Here is a 20,421-nt window from a genome sequence, read left to right as displayed (position 1 = left end):
ACTAGCATTCTGAGAACACACATCCCCAACCAGGCACAACAAATGTTTTTATCTCCCAAGTTCAAGGGCCATATATCTTTGAAAAATGGGTAAATCACCATAAGTCAAACTTGACATGATAAAACTATATAATTTTTTGTACATAAATATCTATAGACAAATTTTCCTATCTCCAAAATTCAAGGCCCATAACACTGTCAAAAATGAGTAAATTGCCACAACAGTCAAAATTGGTCTATAACAGTAAATGAAAAGCAAAATACAAAATTTCAGCTCAGTATGAGTCATTGTGAAAAAGTCTAAAAAACTATATGTATATATGAGACAGACGGATGGAGCCGGAAACTATAGTCCCCTCTGGTTGGACTGGTAAGGGGACTAAAAAGAAGCTAAAATGAGTAGGACCAAACTGCTGTTAAGAACACACGTTTTCTGTGAATTTGGAGCAGATCACTGAAATATTGTGTATTAATATAGAGAATAATACATGAGTGGCCGTTAGATACCATTTATCTCACAACGGGTTGTTTTAAAATGTATCTAACGAGTGAATGCGAGTTTGATACATTTTTAAACAAACAAGTTGTAAGATGAATGGTATCTAATGGACACGAATTGTAATATTCTATTTCTTACATATCCTCAAAAAACAGGTTTTAAGCAAATTTAGCGACTAATAGATATTTACAACCCTTTGCACTTGTAGCTGACTTACACGTCACAGACACATGATTGCCAGGTTAACTATACGTCACAGTGTAATCGATTTCCAAAGTGCTGTTTTTTTTATTGAACGTATGGCATTGGTGACCTGGTCATCACCTAGGAGCAGCCAGTCGATTGTCTTGAAATTGTTAACACACATGTGTGTAAACAACTATGTGTTATCAAAAATAAGCATGGTGTGTAAGAAACTGATATAAAGAGGTAAATGAAAGATCTCACCTGGCGATGCCTCTCCCTGCCGAACGAGGAACGTCCCCTTTGTGTAGCCAGGTGACAACAGCCACTCCTCCGAGGCATTCCTGCTCACCTTACCAAAATACCAGCTGAAAGAACACACAAAAGTTTGTTTTGTTTAACGACATCACTAGAGCACATTAATTTATTAATCATGGGCTATTGGAAGGAAGAAAGGAAATGGTTTATTTAACGACGCACTACGCCGACTATGACTACAGTACGTCGCAGCATTTCGGTTGCCAGTCACACCAATACGAGCTCAAACAGATAGTGTAAATACTCAAATAAAGGCCTGCCTTGAACACAAAGAAAGAAATGGTTTATTTATTGACGCACTCAACACATTTTATTTACGGTTATATGGTGTCGGACATATGGTTAAGGACCACACAGATATTGAGAGAGGAAACCCGCTGTCGCCATTTCATGGGCTACTCTTTTCGATTAGCAGCAAGGAGTCTTTTATTTGCATCAACCCATAAACAGGAGAGCACATACCACGGCCTTTGATGTACCAGTCGAGGTGCACTGGCTGGTGCAAGAAATAGCCCAATGGGCCCACTGATGGGGATCGATCCCAAACCGACCGCACATCATGCGAGCGCTTTACCACTGGGCTACGTCTCGCCCCCATCGACTACTGGATGTCAAACATATGGTCATTTTGACAGTCATAAAGAGGATATCCTCTACATTTTTCCATTAGTCGCAAGGGATCTTTTATATGCACCATCTCAAAAGATAGGATAGCACATACCAAGGGTTTTGATATACCAGATGTGGTGCACTGGCTGTGGCGAGAAATAGCCCAATAGGCTGAACGAACACAAAATATTGCTGTTTACAGAATATTATTCTAAAAAAAACACCCATCTATATTCACAGGGCTCACATAAGGAATAATTTCAGTTTAGATAATTTTCAGATATGGAGAATATTGCTTTGAAAAATATTTTTAAATGGCCAATTTAAACAAGATTTTATTAGGCAAACACTAAATGTTACAGCCAGTTTGTATAAAAACTGGCTAATTTGGCAACGGGCAGGGTGAGCCATATACATATATACATGTATTTGTAGATCTACATTCAGTGTTTCTGCCAGACGAGTACTCTACCCACCAAGCTACACCTTGCCCAGCCAAAACACATGAATACAACTACACTGATATCATATCTGATGACGGTCAGATAGCAGAACAGAAGGAAAAAAATCTTCCATTCTACTATGGAAGATCGATCCCAGACCAGTACTTTACCCACTGAGCTACATCTCGCCCAGCCAAAACACACGAAGACAACTACATTGATATCATATCTGATGAAGGTCAAATAGCAGAATAGAAGGAAAAAAACCCTCCATTCTACTATTGAAGATCAATCCTGCGACCCTTCACACTTCAGACCAGTACTCTATCCACTGAGCTACACCTCGCCCAGCCAAAACACATGAAGACAAGTACATTGATATCATATCTGATGAAGGTCAGATAGCAGAATAGAAGGAAAAAAAACCTCCATTCTACTATTGAAGATCAATCCTGTGACCCTTCACACTTCAGACCAGGGCCCATATTTTCGAAGCCATCTTAGCCCTACGAAATCGTAAAACCATCGTAGGGTGTGACGTCACTACAGCACACGCCATAGTGACGTCATAGCTTACGATGATTTTACGATTTCGTAGGCTAAGATGGCTTCGAAAATAGGGCCCCAGTACTCTATCCACTGAGCTACACCTCGCCCAGCCAAAACACATGAAGACAAGTACATTGATATCATATCTGATGAAGGTCAGATAGCAGAATAGAAGGAAAAAAAACCTCCATTCTACTATTGAAGATCAATCCTGTGACCCTTCACACTTCAGACCAGTACTCTATCCACTGAGCTACATCTCGCCCAGCCAAAACACATGAAGACAAGAACACTGATATCATATCTGATGAAGGTCAGATAGCAGGGCCTTAAAGTCTGCCTATTATCTCCAGCTTGTCAATTTGTTTGCCATATTTCCTTGGAAATGACTGCTTTTTAAAGCCATATTTTCCCTCAGCCCCAGTGGGAGGCTTGTGTTACGTGAGATTTTTTTTCTCCTTGTGCCAGCACTAAAACAGATTTTTTTCACCAGACTTATCTCTCACCCACAGTTCCCATCATCTGATGACAACAACATGTGTTTCAAATCTGTAGAAATTATTTCCGAAATATGATCACAGAAAGATGTGCCACAGAAAAAAAGAAAAAGAGAAAAGAAACCCCCCCCACCCCCCCCCAAAAAAAAAACAGAAAAGAAAATATACATGCAGGCACTGGGTGAAATTCCAAATTTCTTTTTGGGGTTAATAATTTTTTTTTTTAGATCTGTATAAATTATTTTCGACATATTATCACAGAAAGATGTGATGCAGAAAAAAACAAATGTAAAAAGAAAGAAAAAACAAATTCTCCATGCTGTACTCAAATACACAGGAACTGGGTGTAATTCCAAATTTGTTTTTGGGGTTAATATATATATTTTTAAATCCATAGAAATATTCCGAAATATGATCAAAGAAAGAAGAAGTGCAGCAGAACAAAGAGAAAAAAAAAATAAAAAAAAATCTACATACTCAACAACGAGTAAACACAAATTGGGTGAAATTCCAAATTTGTTCATGGAGTCAATAAACTTTTTTTAAATTATTTATTTTTAAATCTGTAGAAATTATTTCCTAAATAAGATCACAGAAAGATGTGCTAGAGAAAAAAAGAAAGAAGCAAAACGAAAAAATTAAAAGTTTGTTTTGTTTAATGACACCACTAGAGCACATTGATTAATTAATTAATCATCAGCTATTGGATGTCAAACATTTGGTAATAATGACTTGTAGTCGTCAGAGGAAACCCGAGAATACAAAAATCATTAGCAGCAAGGGATCTTTTATATGCACTTTCCCATAGACAGGAAAGCACATACCACAGCCAGGTGGGGTGCACTGGTTGGAATGAGAAAACCCCCAATCAGTGGAATGGATCCACGAAGGTGGTTTCATCATGCGACGTAAGCAAGTGCTCAAACGACTGAGCTAAATTCCAACCCACAAACAAAATAAAAATAAAATAACATAAGTACACAAAAATTGGGTGAAATTCCAAATTTGTTGTTTCTGGGTTTAACAAATGTTTTTAGAAAAGAAAAAAAAATGTCGAAATTATTTCAGAAATATGATCACAGAAATATGTCCTACAAAAACCCCAAAGAAAACTGAGTGAAGGTTTTTATGACGGTTCTCACAAATTAGATGTGGCAATAAAATAAAGTACTTACTCATATTTTCTGATAACTGAAATAAAACATGGCCGTTATCTCATCTGCTATCTTATATGTACTTATGTGCTTCTATTACCGTGACCAGCTGTGACAGTACGGCCATGTAATTCTGTATATATAGGAAGAGTTTAGGTGCAAAACGCGATATATCCATTTTTAATTTTCAGTAAAAGTGATTTTTTAAATTGGCGTATATCGCGTTTGGATAAAAAAAAAAACTCCAGTATTTACCCAATACAATTTGATAAGGATCAATCACGTTTTGCAGCAAATCACCGGGCCTACGATTAGCCCTTACTGACATACAATAATGGCTTTAACTAAAAACTAGAAAGAAAATGGTTGATATCGCATTTTGCGCCTGAACTCTTCATATGTACATGCATGTACAGAAGTTTGTTTTGTTTAACACCACCACTAGAGGACATTGATTTATTAATAATTGGCTATTGGATGTCAACCATTTGTAAATTTTGATATATAGTCTCAGAGAGGAAACCCACTGCAGTTTTCCATTAGTAGCAAGGGATCTTTTATATGCACCATACCGCAGCCTTTGTTACACCAGTTGTGGTGCACTAGCTTGCATTGATTTAAGAGACGGATGTATGTACAATGATCTCTTCTGCTATGTATAATGTGCTAAAATACAGCTCAGAGGATCTAATTTCCCACACATTGTCCCAAACCCTCCTGTTACCCCTTGAAGTCATTTCTTCCAGCCGGCCAGATTTCTTATTAGCAGGCCACATTTCTTAAATAGGCCTGCTTCTTTTAAAAAAACCAGCAGGCCATGTATTTTACTTCCTATTTCGAGCTCTGTATATATGTAGATCTATGTCTATATGTAGATCTCTGTCTATATATATGTAGATCTCTGTCTATATGTAGATCTCTGTCTATATGTAGATCTATGTCTATATGTAGATCTCTGTCTATATGTAGATCTATGTCTATATGTAGATCTCTGTATATATGTAGATCTCTGTCTATATGTAGATCTCTGTCTATATGTAGATCTTTGGGCATCAAACAAAGTTAAGCCAGGGTTAGCTCTGGCAGTCGCCAAGTTCGGCAATTGCGAATTTTAAAAACAACTGGCTAAATTTATTTTAATTTGACAAATAAATTCCTTGTTATAATTGTTTTTTTATTAGAAAATACCTGGGCTTTTAGCAATTTTTAAACTTTCAAACAGATGATTTGGCGAACGTTTCTGACCACCCAGAGCTAGTTCTGTCAGCAACAAAGGAAAGGGAGGAAATGTTTTTTATTTAACGACGCACTCAACACATTTTTAATTACGGTTATATGGTGTCGGATGTAAGCAACAAAAGACTACTTACTCATAACTTCTAAGATGCGACTCTCGTGGTGACGGTGGACACAAATGCCTCGGCGGCGACATCTGGTGGTTGAGCCGGGCGATTCCCGGGGGTTCCCAGTTGTCTTCATCTAGCGTGTCGGACAGACTCAGCAGCAGGAAGTTGTCCTGGAAGTCCTCGACCCCGCCCTGGGGAATGAATGTCTCCTTGCGACACATGGGACAAGGGAAGTAACCGGGCTTGTCCCCCGGGTGTCTGCGCACATAGTCCCGCAGGCAGTGCTCACAGAAGCTGTGCAGGCAGGGCAGGGCCTTGGGCCGGCGGATCGGCTCCAGGCAGATCTTGCACGAGAGGAATTCCTCCTGAAGCTTGTCGCGCAGGCTGCCGCAGTTAGAGCCTTGCTTCGTCGTCGACTTGGCCATCGTTAGCCATTCTGACAAAAAAAAAAACACAAGAGAAACTTTTTAAAATTTTCATTATAAATTAAAGTTTAAATTTGATGTTAACTGCTAGTTTGAAAGAGTGGGGTGATCTGTCATTTTCTCACTGTGACTGGGGGTTTTTTCTCCACCAAATCCGCATAAAGTCAGAATTCCAAACCACTCAATAAATATTTCTTTTCAACATCACCTGTCCTCGAAACTAGTCCCTTGAGGACAGGTGATGCATCTATAAAAAAGAAAAAACATTCCACGTTTTCTCCAATTTCGTTTTTAATTAAACTTTAAAAAAAATTTACTTACAAATTAAAGTTTTAATTTAATTTTAACTGCTAGTTTGACAGAGAGGGGTGATCTGTCATTTTCTGACTGTGACCGCTTTTTGTTTTTTTCATCAAATCTGCATAAATCCATGTCAGAATTCCAAACCACTCAATAAATATTTCTTTTCAACAACACCTGTCCTCGAAACTAGTCCCTTGAGGACAGGTGATGCATCTATAAAAGAGAAAAAACTAAAACATTCCACGTTTTCTCCAATTTTGTTTTCAATTAAACTTTTTTATTACAAATTAAAAAAATTAAATTAATTTTAACTGCTACTTTGACGGAGCGGGGCGATCTGTCTTTTTCTGACTGACCGAATTTTTTTTCTTTTCATCAAATCTGCAAAATCCATGTCAGAATTCCAAACCACTCAAAGAAACAGTTTAGAATTTTGAAGAAATACGCAATACATGTATCACATTGACAATAAACGACTCCGGAGTTCCGAACTGCACAAACACAACATTCCGGAAACAGAACTGGTCAAAGGTCAATACTTTCTAGAAATGGCTTATTTATTTTTTTAATTTGATACTGGTGTATTTTGAACAGATTGTTCTGTTAAATACTTGCGGAATGTCACTTGGATTTTATAAATCTATATGAATGAAATGTGAAAAACTGTGTCTTTACCAGAATATTAAAAAATGTATTAAATTGTCAATCAAGGTTTGGGGCTTGATTTCGTTTGCCATGGGATGTTGAACACTTAGCCAACCAATTAAGTGTCCTTAATAATGTTTTTTTATCAAACATTTTGTCATTTGAAGTGAAAACAATGTATCTTATAATGTTGTTAAACAATAATATATTGTTCTATAGGTTGGTGGACAAGTAGAAATACTGGCGGGTTAGTAAATTTTTGTTCGTTTTGGTATGTCGGGCTAGTGAAATATTTTCCATTTCTGCACCCCTGCTTTTCCATTGTTACATCCCTGATACATGCCTTCTTACTGTGCTAATATTCACAATTAATATACCATGCAGGCTTGGAATATCTGTATCAGCAAGCAGCCATTAACAAGGGTAAAGCTATATTTGTGTGTGTGTGTGGGGGGGGGGGGGGTGTTACATAATTCTATGAGGCAACACACCTCAAAGAAATGCTCTATCACTAAATAAACTACGTGTCATCCCAATAAACTCTAACATGCAAAGTGTACCAGTGAACAAAACACCCTACAATTATAATTAAAGACAAGAAACAAGTCAAATTCTTGTAACTAACAAGATGACACGGAAGGAAATGTTTTATTTAACGACACACTCAACACATTTCATTTATGGTTATATGGCATCGGACAAATGGTTAAGGACCACACAGATATTGAGGGAGGAAACCCGCTGTCGCCACTTCATGGGCTACTCTTTTCGATTAGCAGCAAGGGATCTTTTAAATGCACCATCCCAGACAGGATAGCACATACCACAGCCTTTGATGTACCAGTCGTGGTGCACTGGCTGGAGCGAGAAACAGTCCAATGGGCCCACTGACGAGGATCGACCCCAAACCGACCGCGCATCAAGCGAGCGCTTTACCACTGGGCAACATCTCGCCCCACAAGATGACACAGTCCACTTACAATTTTAGCACCTGGTAAACAGAAGTGAGAATGTGGCAGGCCAAGTTTAGAACACATACTGCCGGTCTGACAGAAAGTGGCAGTCGGTGCAGACCAGGCAGTTTATATAATAATCAACAAGTGGCTGGGGTGAAATGAACATTCTTGCATTCCAGACATCAGAGGGGCGGGATGTAGTCCAGTTGTAGTGCGCTCTCCTGATGCACGGTCAATACAGAATTGATCCCCGTCGGTGCGAGCGCCCATTGGGCTATTTCTCTTTCAATCTTAGGATTGGACGTAGTCCAGTTGTAAAGCACTCACCTGAAGCATAGTCAGCAGAGAATGCATCCCCGTTAGTGGGCCCATTGGGCTATTTCTCTTTCAACCTTAAGAATGGACGTAGTCCAGTTGTAAAGCACTCACCTGAAGCATAGTCAGCAGAGAATGCATCCCCGTTAGTGGGCCCATTGGGCTATTTCTTGTTCAAGAATGGGGCAGGATGTAGCACAGTTGTAAAGCATTTGCTATCTCTCTTTCAAGCCAGTGCTCCACAACTGGTGTAACAAAAGCCAGTGTTCGAGATTAAAAATTTTGGGCAGTATTCCAGTTGGATACTAACATTTCAAAATCTGGTATCCCACCTGAGAATTTAGTATTATATGGTATCCCGGTGGGATACTGGGTTCTTGAAGTCTGGTATCCCCGGGATATCGGGATACCGTTAATCTCGAACACTGAAGGCCGTGATATGTACTGTCCTGTCTGTGGAATGGTGCATACAAAAGATCCTTTGCTGCTAATCGGAAAGAGTAGCCCATTGTGTGATTGCAGTGGGTTTGTTCTCTAATTATTTCTGTGGTCCTTAACTATACATTCGATACCATAAACCATAAATGACTACCCATAATCTTAGGAGAGCAATTAATCACTCCCAAAACTTTTTTCACGTCAGGTCTGTTATATGTCTTAAAAAAACCACCACATTTTTCAATTAGCATTAAGAGATCTTTTATATGACCTTTCCCACAGACAGGACAGCACATATCACAGTCTTTGATATATGTATATAACAGTCATATGCTGGTTAAAGGGTGGGGGTGGGGGGGCAGAGACAATCAGATAATAGCTCCAATGATTTTTATTTCTAATCACTCTTCACCCCACGTATCCTTCATCCGCCCTTCAAACTAGTATGTATTGTTTAATATGAACCACATACAAATCCCAAGACAGGACAGCACATACCACAGCCTTTGAAATACCAGCCATGGTTGCAATGGAGAGGGAAAAAAACCCCAATGGCTCTAATGATTTGCATCTCTAATCATACCTTTCACCCCACCTTTAATCCACCCTTCAAACCATGACAAAGATTATATTATACATGTATTCTGTTCCACATGAGCCACACATCATACACATCCCAATCTAATTGCATACCAATCCTAATACACATCCCAATCTAACTGCATACTAATCCTAATACACATCCCAATCCAATTGCATACCAATCCTAATACACATCCCAATCTAATTGCATACCAATCCTAATACACATCCCTATCTAATTGCATACCAATCCTAATACACATCCCAATCTAACTGCATACCAATCCTAATAAACATCCCAATCTAATTGCATACCAATCCTAATACACATCCTCATACCAATCCTAACACACATCCCAATCTAATTGCATACCAATCCTAATACACATCCCAATCTAATTGCATACCAATCCTAATACACATCCCAATCTAATTGCATACCAATCCTAATACACATCCCAATCTAATTGCATACCAATCCTAACATTCTGCTGAAGCTACATTACATTGCCAGTATTAACCAGCCTCTTATGAATACCGTACTTTCAAAAATAAGATTTAATCATCTTTTCACGGTTTTGTCTGCCACTAAATATTTTGTGGATAATTTCGCCCATAGCAAATTCACAGGTTTAGCCGCATTTCATTCAGCTAAGGATAAAAAACAACCTCTTTCTTTGAAAACGTCCAAATATGACAGGTAGCATTGTACGTGGAGCACAATAAAACTGGGTAGACAGCCTCCACGAGCAACAACCCATGAAATATTTTGTTACTAGTTGATGTGAAATGCCAGCTGGCATGAATGAACTGGTTCTGCTTGAGCGATTCCAGGATTTCTTTGAAGCCAGACTGGAGTAATACTGCAGTGCATTCATCCTACCCAACCTATTCCCCCTCCAAAAAACCCCAAACATTATTAACAAAAAAACCAACAACAACCAAAACACCAAAAAATATAACAAAAACAAACCCAAAACACCAAAATAATGTTTTCAGGTAACTGTGACTTAAACAGCACCCAATGTTCTTTCAGTTCTATTTCATATTTATAATAATATTGTGGGTATTCCCACAACTCGCTCCCACCCACCCCAAAAAAATCCAAATATTCTCAAGTAACTAACTTTAACACGGCACATACATGTAGTATACACGTAATATTTATATTTATCTCTACTCGAGGTTCAAGCATAATGTCCTGGGCACACGTTTCAGAATTAAATCTGGATTGCACTGTACAGGTACATCCCATGACTTTAGCCTGCTTTGAAAGGAAGGAAGGAAATGTTTTATTTAATGACGCACTCAACACATATTACTTACGGTTATATGGCATCAGACATATGGTTAAGGAACACATATATATAGAGAGGAAACCCACTGTCGCCACTTCATGGGTTACTCTTTTCGTTTAGCAGCAAGGGATCTTTTATATGTACCATCCCACAGACAGGATAGCACATACAGTGACCTTTGATATACCAATCGTGGTGCACTGGCTGGAATGAGAAATAGCCCAATGGGCCACCAATGTAGATCAATCGTAAACCGACCACGCATTAAGCGAGTGCTTTACCACTGGGCTAAGTCCCACCCCATATATTTTAATCAAGTCTCACTTTACACAATATGTGCACAATATTAGTCGCTGGTTGTATGACTTTGACCTCTCCTGGCTCAGTCCAAACCACATATTACTCTCCTACCTTTAATTACTGGTAAATCCCCCCCCCCCCCACCCCACCCCACACACACAATATTAGTCGCTGGTTGTATGACTTTGACCTCTCCTGGCTCTGAAGTCCAAACCACATATTACTCTCCTACCTTTGATTACCGGTAAATCCCCCCCCCCCCCCCCCCCCCCCCCCCAACACACACAATATTAGTCGCTGGTTGTATGACTTTGACCTCTCCTGGCTCTGAAGTCCAAACCACATATTACTCTCCTATCTTTAATTACTGGTAAATCTCCCCCCCCCCCCCCCCCCCACACACACACAATATTAGTCGCTGGTTGTATGACTTTGACCTCTCCTGGCTCTGAAGTACAAACCACATATTACTCTCCTACCTTTAATTACCGGTAAATCCCCCCCCCCCCCCCCCCCAAACACACATTTTGTCCAGAAAAAAATCGTGAAAATACAATTACAATGCCAAAGATTCCAAATACTAGATGGCCACCTATATCGACTTTCATAAGATCTTCTAGGACAAAAAGCATCATTGCTGCCATTTCGTGCCAAAATTAATAAAATGCTGGGTTTTTTGTTTGTCTGACTGTTTTCTATCAAATAAGATATAAGAAAACAATAACGTGTAAAAATCGCAATACACAAAACTGTACCGCTGTTCGTATCGAGCTGATGAAACATCGCGATATACCAGTATACCGGTTTATCACTGCAGCACTAAGACACACACCAAAAACCCCAACCCTGCTGCGCCCAAATTAGTGAGATGTAAAGTTCTACATCGACGCCGATAACGCTCTAGATATCATTCCTTTACATTGTACGTAGCACAAATGATCCATCATTGTAAATATATGTCGGCAATCGGACCGCAGGATCTTAATCCTCTGTATAGTGTATCATCCTAATGAGGCAAACCGAGCATCCAAATTAAGTTACAGTGTATGACATACATGTATATATAACACGGGTGAAATACCAAGGTTATGTAACACATGCGGCTTACTACAATACTAAATGATGAAACACTGGTGTTTGTTGATACAGTTATAAAGGCAGGCTATCTGCCAGAAAAGAATTCAAGGGTACTTAATAAAAACCGGTCAAGGATGAAACACTGATGTTTGTTGATACAGTTACAAAGGACTGCATGTTCAGAGTTACCAACATTTTCAACGAGAATGTACAAGTAAAAAGATTTGGACAAACTACTAGAGCATATTGACTTTTAATCATCAACAATTGGATGTCAAACATTTGGTAATTTTGACATATAGTCCTAGAGAGGAAACCACACGTTTTCATTAGCAGCAAGGGATCTTTTATATGCATCATTTCACAGACAGGATAACACATACCACAACCTTTGATAATCCAGTTGTGGTGCGCTGGCTGGGGCGAGATATAGCAGTGCTGCCACTCTGGATTTTTAAAACAAAGTATGGAATCTTGCCCCCCAAAAAGTATAAAAATGATCTAAAAAAAGTATAATTTTTCTACTTTCTTTGCATGGAAATGAAATAAAATGAAATGAAATGATATCAACTTACCCCGATAGGTGACCATATTACATTCGCTACCTTTGTCCTACTAATGTTTGCTGCTTATGACCAATCTCAAGGAATGGTGTGTACCATGTGAGGATTTGTGATTGTAGAACACTCTGTTCTGCATATTTCAGTGCCCTGTCACTTGGTCACTGAGAACAGCAGGATCAGAGAGCTCTACAAACACTCAACAAAGAACAAACCACTCCTGAAAAAAGACTAGCAAAGCACAAATCTTATGATAGTCAAATTTGAAATTGGATTTCTTAAGTTATTTTTTGCAGAAAAAAGTTTTTAAAAAAGTATTTTCATTTGAAAAAAGTATTAAAAAGGTATAAAAAGTAGTATTTCCTAGAAGAAATAGTATAATACATTTAAAAAACTATGGTGGGATTAACATGCACATGCAGAGCAAGCCATTTTAGTGCACGCCTGTCATGGGCACAGATGTTCGCTGTATAAAGAATGATCCCAGACGTACCGCGCATCCAGCAAGCACTTTACCACTGGACTACGTTCCACCCATAAAAGAATGTCAAAAAGGTCAGGGATTAAATGAGCGAACAAAATTTCTAGAAATAGTGTGGGGATTTTTTTTCTTTTTTTTCCCCTATGGTTTGATGAACATACAGAATTCGTCGCAAGCACATACTAATACAAGACAACACAATGAATCAGCGGTTTGACTAGTACATGGCTCAATAGCTTCCAACAAACAGATTGCTGTAATCTCCGCAAGGATGTCAAAATCCTCACAAGGGCTGAAGGACTTCAGATTTAAAGCATGATAAAAATGTTTTCCACGTAAATGCAAGTCGCCATCAATGGCCTTTGTCGTGTCATCAGATTTAAAGGCTGGGATTAATGTATTTGCTTTTTAACGAATTTACACAACACGTTTTTCTACTTTCTTTGCATGGAAATGAAATAAAATAAAATGATATGAAATGATATGAAATGAAAGGACTGTTTGATTAATGTCAATCAGCACTTTTTAAACTATGGTTATTTAGTCTTCAATACACAGCTGTATAGCAAACATGTCTAGCTCAGTTGGCAGAGCACTCGCTTGAGGTGCTGATGTCAGTAGACCCATTCTCCGACTGTCCCTCCTGTCCTCCCCCAGTGCTAACCAGTGTCCTATGACGAGTATATCAAGGGCCACAGTATGTGAAACCACTACTGTCATTGCTAATGAAAAAATGTAGCGGGTTTCCTCTATGACTGTGTCAAAACTGACCATATGTCTGACATCCAATAGCCGATGATTGATAAATCAGTGTGCTCTAGTGGTGTTGTTAAACAAAACAATTTTTTTTTTTCATATTATAATTAAATTTCCGTTATATTAATTACAATTTAAGTCATCCTAGATTGGTCCAGCCGTGAGTTTGTTCATTTCTTGATGAACGTAAAAATAACATTGGCAGGGAACTTCAAATCTGATGACATCACTTTACAATGATAGTTTTGTCATACTGAGTGTTATTATTTAGAACCAAAAATTAATTCAAAGTAAAATATGAACTTTTAGTGTCATTATTTTTTGGGGTGTGTTTTTTTTAGTGTTTTTTTAGTGTCATTAGTCTAGGTGTTTGAAATTTAATTATAAGTATTATCTTTTATTTCTTTTATGTTCATCCCAGTATGAACCAAACAAATAATCAACAAACTTATGTGTGAAAGGCTTTGCCGATTCACACAAGTTGAAGACGATATTTTTTTCATACCTTTATGAACATAAAAGAAATAACAGACAATCCTTAAGACTACTATAGGCACAACAAATTTTGGTATCTTCTAAGTTTTCAAGTGCAATAACTGTGAGAAAAAAATGGGTAAATATAATCTGTAACTGTACATGACAGGATAAACAACATTTCAGCTGAATATCTTGAGACATTGCTCCGAAAACATCTGAAAAATTATACATGGGATAGATGGACAGACAGACAGATGGACAGAAGGATAGTGATGAAACCTATAATGCCCTCTGGTGGGGTTGGACCAGAAGGGTACTAATAAATCAAACATGCTCTTGGCCAATACCGATGCACTTCAGAGACAAGCCATGGGGAACCAAATGTGAACTGACCAACACCACACAGTTCATCAGTAACATACAAATCCTGATCTAAATTAAGAGCCGTAACCAGCAGTGTCTGAACGCAGAAGAAAAAGAAGAAACATGAAAATGGAACAGTACTTGTAGTACAATTACCTGTTAACCATATAACAGCTACCTGGGCCACAACATTCCCAAGGTTGAGACCTGTTTAAAAATAGCTTTGTTTAAAAGGAATGACATACATTTTCAAACAGTCCACATAATGACATTGCCAAGTATTGTGTGCACTATATATACACAAACAGACACACAAGTCTGGCCTTTTCATGTGCTAATTGTTCACAAGCCCGAAAATCAAATTCAGACCTACTGTGTATGCCCAACCAACATCACTCACTGACATGCACACAGCTGCCATACATTATGGGAGACCGCAATGTGCGGACAAGTAAAATCAGATAAGAAAGCCACATTAGAACTGTACATACAAACATGACAACAATTCCAGCCACGTTGTAATAGGTGCACTGCGATGTAGTAACTGTCATATTATGTCGCATTATGTCACACCCTCCATGCCCCACCGGTTCATATGTAATTTATTATCTGCTACAAATGACAAGTGATGTTTATCCATTGTGCAGTGAATACAATCCATGAATTAACAGGCAGAGTGGAGACAAATGAACATTGCTGGGCTAACTGATTGACTTTTGACTGACTGACTGACTGACTGACTGACTGACTGACTGACTGACTGACCGACCGACCGACTTTGACCGACATCAAGGGCACAAAGTGCCAGAATTTCTAAGGGGTGTGGGGTGTGTGGTTGGGTGGTGTATAGAATTGTTTTTAAAACTTACAAACTAAAGAAGTCCTGTAAAGTTAAGTTAAAGTTTGTTTTTTGTTTAATGAAACCACTAGAGCACATTGATTTGTTAATCATCATCGGCGGCTATTGGATGTCAAACATATGGTAATTTTTGACATAATATTTCAGTCTTAGCAGTTAGCAATGGCTGGAACAACAAATAGCCCAATAGGCCCACTGATGGGGATCGATCCTTGACTGACCATGCATCAGGCGAACGCTTTACCACTGGGCTACATGCATACCGCCCCCTAAAGATATCCTGTAATGGAATTTCCTGCATTCTCAAAGTGATATTCATCATGACAAATGCTCATAAACACCAATCAGTTTTCTTAATTCAGTACTGGAGTGGGGGTAGTGGGTAGGGGATGGGGGGTAGGGCTGTGTTTGAGCTGAAGGTATGGCTCACCTGCTGTACATTACATAGTAACGGCCATATACGACAAACTACTGAACGACCAAGGCCATTCGCCTCCCCCTCCCAACCCCCCCCACCCCCCCCCCCAACCTTAAGAGGAATATATCACATATTTGAGGTGAACATCCCAGCTACCTGTGGCTATCGGTGTCTATTTTTAACAGATGTGGAGCTGAGAACTGGCTGTTTGATGAATGGACAGCATCCTGCTAGTATCTCCCCCAGTCACCTTCAGATGGAGGCAAAATGGGCAGGAAATCCAAACCACATGAATGGTAGTGTGCTGGCACCTGGCCTAAAGGCTGGAGAATGGGGCAAATGTTTTACATCCAGTTGAGAAACTGGCTACAGCTCAAACTAGACTGGAATCCCGTCTTTTGTAGTGAAATGGTTTGACATAAGAAATGAGAAACCAGCTAATTAAAACTAGACTTGCATCTTGTCTGTTTTATGGGAAATATTTTATATCCAGTTGAGAAACTGGGTACAGTTGAAACTAGACTGAAATCCCGTCTTTTGTAGGGGAAGTTTTACATAAGAAAGGAGAAATGGGATACAGCTCAAACTAGACTTGCATCTAGTCTGTTGTATGGGAAATGTTTTACACAAGAATTGAGAAACCGGCTACAGTTCAAACTAGACTTGCATCTGGTCTGTCGTATGGAAAATGTTTTAGATCCAGTTAAGAACTGGCTACAGTTAAATCTAGACTGGAATCGTGTCTTCTCATTAATAACCAGCTACAATTAAAAGTAGACTGGCACCTTGATTTTTGTATGGAAAATGTTTTGTATCTTCATATGGGAAACCGGCTACAGTTAAAAACATACTGGCATATCGTCTTTTGTATGGGAAATGTTTTGTATCTTCATATGGGAAACCAACTATAGTTAAAAACAGACTGGCATATCGTCTTTTGTATGGGAAATGTTTTACATCTAACTGAAAAACTGGCTAAACAGTTAAAACTAGAAACCTGGGGTCTAATTCATTAAACTCTCGCAACTTTGCGATCTCGCAGTGCAATGCTAAATGACTTGCAAAGAGGATGCTTTGTTGTCTAGCAGAGCCTAAAAGAGCTTTATGAGGGGCCTAATTCACTAAACTCTTGCAACTTTGCGATCTCGCAGTGCAATGCTTAATGACTTGCAAAGAGGATGCTTTGTTGTCTAGCAGAGCCTAAGAGAGCTTTGTGAGGGGCCTAATTCACTAAACTCTTGCAACTTTGCGATCTCGCAGTGCAATACTAAATGACTTGCAAAGAGGATGCTTTGTTGTCTAGCAGAGCCTAAAAGAGCTTTGTGAGGGGCCTAATTCACTAAACTCTTGCAACTTTGCGATCTCACAGTGCAATACTAAATGACTTGCAAAGAGGATGCTTTGTTGTCTAGCAGAGCCTAAAAGAGCTTTGTGAGGGGCCTAATTCACTAAACTCTCGCAACGTTGCGATCTCGCAGTGCAATGCTAAATGACTTGCAAAGAGGATGCTTTGTTGTCTAGCAGAGCCTAAGAGAGCTTTGTGAGGGGCCTAATTCACTAAACTCTCGCAACGTTGCGATCTCGCAGTGCAATGCTAAATGACTTGCAAAGAGGATGCTTTGTTGTCTAGCAGAGCCTAAGAGAGCTTTGTGAGGGGCCTAATTCACTAAACTCTCGCAACGTTGCGATCTCGCAGTGCAATGCTAAATGACTTGCAAAGAGGATGCTTTGTTGTCTAGCAGAGCCTAAGAGAGCTTTGTGAGGGGCCTAATTCACTAAACTCTCGCAACGTTGCGATCTCGCAGTGCAATGCTAAATGACTTGCAAAGAGGATGCTTTGTTGTCTAGCAGAGCCTAAGAGAGCTTTGTGAGGGGCCTAATTCACTAAACTCTCGCAACGTTGCGATCTCGCAGTGCAATGCTAAATGACTTGCAAAGAGGATGCTTTGTTGTCTAGCAGAGCCTAAGAGAGCTTTGTGAGGGGCCTAATTCACTAAACTCTCGCAACGTTGCGATCTCGCAGTGCAATGCTAAATGACTTGCAAAGAGGATGCTTTGTTGTCTAGCAGAGCCTAAGAGAGCTTTGTGAGGGGCCTAATTCACTAAACTCTTGCAACTTTGCGATCTCGCAGTGCAATGCTAAATGACTTGCAAAGAGGATGCTTTGTTGTCTAGCAGAGCCTAAGAGAGCTTTGTGAGGGGCCTAATTCACTAAACTCTTGCAACTTTGCGATCTCGCAGTGCAATGCTAAATGACTTGCAAAGAGGATGCTTTGTTGTCTAGCAGAGCCTAAGAGAGCTTTGTGAATTAGGTCACAGCTATATTTTTTATTAGCAGCAAAAAAAAAAAAAGCACAAGCACTTTCCCAATGACATGACAACACATACCACAGCATTTGATAAACACCAGTCATACGTCTCTAGTTGGGACGGTGAAGAAACTCGCTGGATCCATCAAAGGGATTTGACGAGTGCTCTACCAATTGAGCTACGTGTGGATCCCACTCCCATGTACAGTGAAAACTCTCAAGACTGCACATTCTGTAAACCAGAATTCCCTCAAAACTGGACATTTTACACAGTCACTTTTTAAAAACCAGGAGAGAACTTAACCTCTCTAAACTGAATCCCTCTTAATAGCAGACATTTGTATTTGGTCCATGGGGTGTCCGGTTTACAGGGGTTTCACTGTATATGACATTGTTTTATATTCAACTTGATACATCCAGCTAAAAGGAAAGAATTTTTTTTTTTAACAACACCTCAGCACATTTATAAACTAGCCTACCTGTCCTCTACATATGGTGTGGCGGTGTAACAATTAAAATATGGCAGTTTCAATGTATGGTCAAGAGAAAGTTAAACGTTTATTTTATTTTGAGATCAACCCCACTAGAACACACTGATTAATCATCAGTTTTTGGATATCAAACATCTGATAATTGTGACACTCAGTTTTAGAGGAAACCAGCTACATTTGTCTTCCACTAGCAGAAAAGGATCTTCTATATACACTTTTCAACACACCGAACAGCACATGCCATGGCCTTTGATGTCTACCAGTCATGAGGTATTCAAAGAGAAAAAGTAAAAGGAAGGAAATGGTTTATTTAACGATGCACTCAACACATTTTATTTATGGTTACATGTATATGGCATCGGACATATGGTTAAGGACCACACAGATATTGAGGAAGAAAACCCGCTGTCGCCACTTCATGGGCTACTCTTTTCAATTAGCAGCAAGGGATCTTTTTTATATGCATCATACCACAGACATGATAGCACATACCACAGCCTTTGATGTACCAGTCGTGGTGCACTGGCTGGAACAAGAAATAGCCCAATATGTCCACTGATGGGGATCGATCCTAGATCTTTTATATGCACCATCCCACAGACAGGATAGTACATACTTCGCCCTTTGTTAAACCAGTTGTGGAGCACTGTCTGGAACTTTGAAAAATTTAAAGACATTTTAGTTACAAATACTTTGGTACTTGCACAACAAATTGAGAAAGCAATGAATGACGAACATTCATTCAGGTATAGTCTTGTACTCTACAAGGAGAGGGGTCACATAGTTCCTCCTAATGGGTATATTATAAGCTGAAACACTGCTGGAGGAGAAAATAGCTTTAACAGAACACTCCCTAACTACTGAAGCCAGTAAGGAAATTGGCCAATTAGCTCCGGTTTGACCCACGTGTGCACCAAAGCTTCTTGTGAGTAATTTAGTCAAACAATTTATGGGATGGAAATGGATGGAGGAAAACTGTACATCCGTTAAAGCAGGGTCTAGGGCGAGCAACTCGGCACGCTCAATTTGAAGATAACATTCCTGTTTGAAGTTCGGCATGCGAGGGACCAACGTAATAGATGGATGGAGTCCTTGTATGATGGCTTTGTTTTGATTTTTATGATCCCACAATAGGTGGAGGTTTTTTTTATGTGACTTGCGGAAAAGCGCTCCTCTGATGCATGGTTGGTCTGGGATCAATCCCTGTCAGTGGGCCCATTAGACTATTTCTTGTTCCAACCAGTGCACCATGACTGGTATATATCAAAGGCTGTAGTATGTGCTATCCTGTCTGTGGGATGATGCATATAAAAGATCCCTTGTTAGTAATGGGGAAAAAACCCCAGCAGGTTTCCTCTTTAAGACAAAATGTCAAAAACTACCAAATGTTTGACATCCAAAAGAATGATTAAAAACATCAATGTGCTCTAGTGGTGTCATTAAACAAAACAAACTTGTTTTCTTTCTTTTTTCAATTGAAAATAAACCAGGGCTTTAGACTGCACCAAAATTGAGGCATTAAATTTAAGGATGTGCCCAAAATAAGCATTCCCAAAATAAGCAGTGTGCCCAAAATAAGTACAAACATTCTAACCTCAAAATCAATGGAATGTTAAGCTGTAATTGGATCAAAATAACTTGGAATGTATTTCTGGTTATGTACAACTCTTTAAAAGCTTTTATTAACATCACTACACTAAAAAAGACCTCAGTGTACTTGGAAGAGACAAAAAGCCCAAATTACTGCAATCAAAAAACCTGTAAACTACTA

General features: G+C 39.2%; 1 protein-coding gene across 1 annotated transcript in view; it reads right to left on the bottom strand.

Annotated features, from left to right (window-relative positions):
• Positions 1-20,421, bottom strand: part of LOC121369795 (tyrosine-protein kinase SRK2-like) — a 99,397-nt gene that overhangs the window by 16,259 nt on the left and 62,717 nt on the right. Inside the window, exons 2-3 of the mRNA XM_041494872.1 lie at positions 5,622-6,033; positions 946-1,049 (exon numbers count right to left, since the gene is read on the bottom strand). Coding sequence (XP_041350806.1) covers positions 946-1,049; positions 5,622-6,022 — 505 coding nt within the window. The 5' untranslated portion in view covers positions 6,023-6,033. The remainder of the gene's footprint in view (positions 1-945; positions 1,050-5,621; positions 6,034-20,421) is intronic.

Source organism: Gigantopelta aegis, chromosome 1, assembly GCF_016097555.1.
Source record: "Gigantopelta aegis isolate Gae_Host chromosome 1, Gae_host_genome, whole genome shotgun sequence".
In the NCBI taxonomy this organism is placed as follows: domain Eukaryota; kingdom Metazoa; phylum Mollusca; class Gastropoda; order Neomphalida; family Peltospiridae; genus Gigantopelta; species Gigantopelta aegis.
This window is presented reverse-complemented; position numbering and strand designations above follow the sequence as displayed.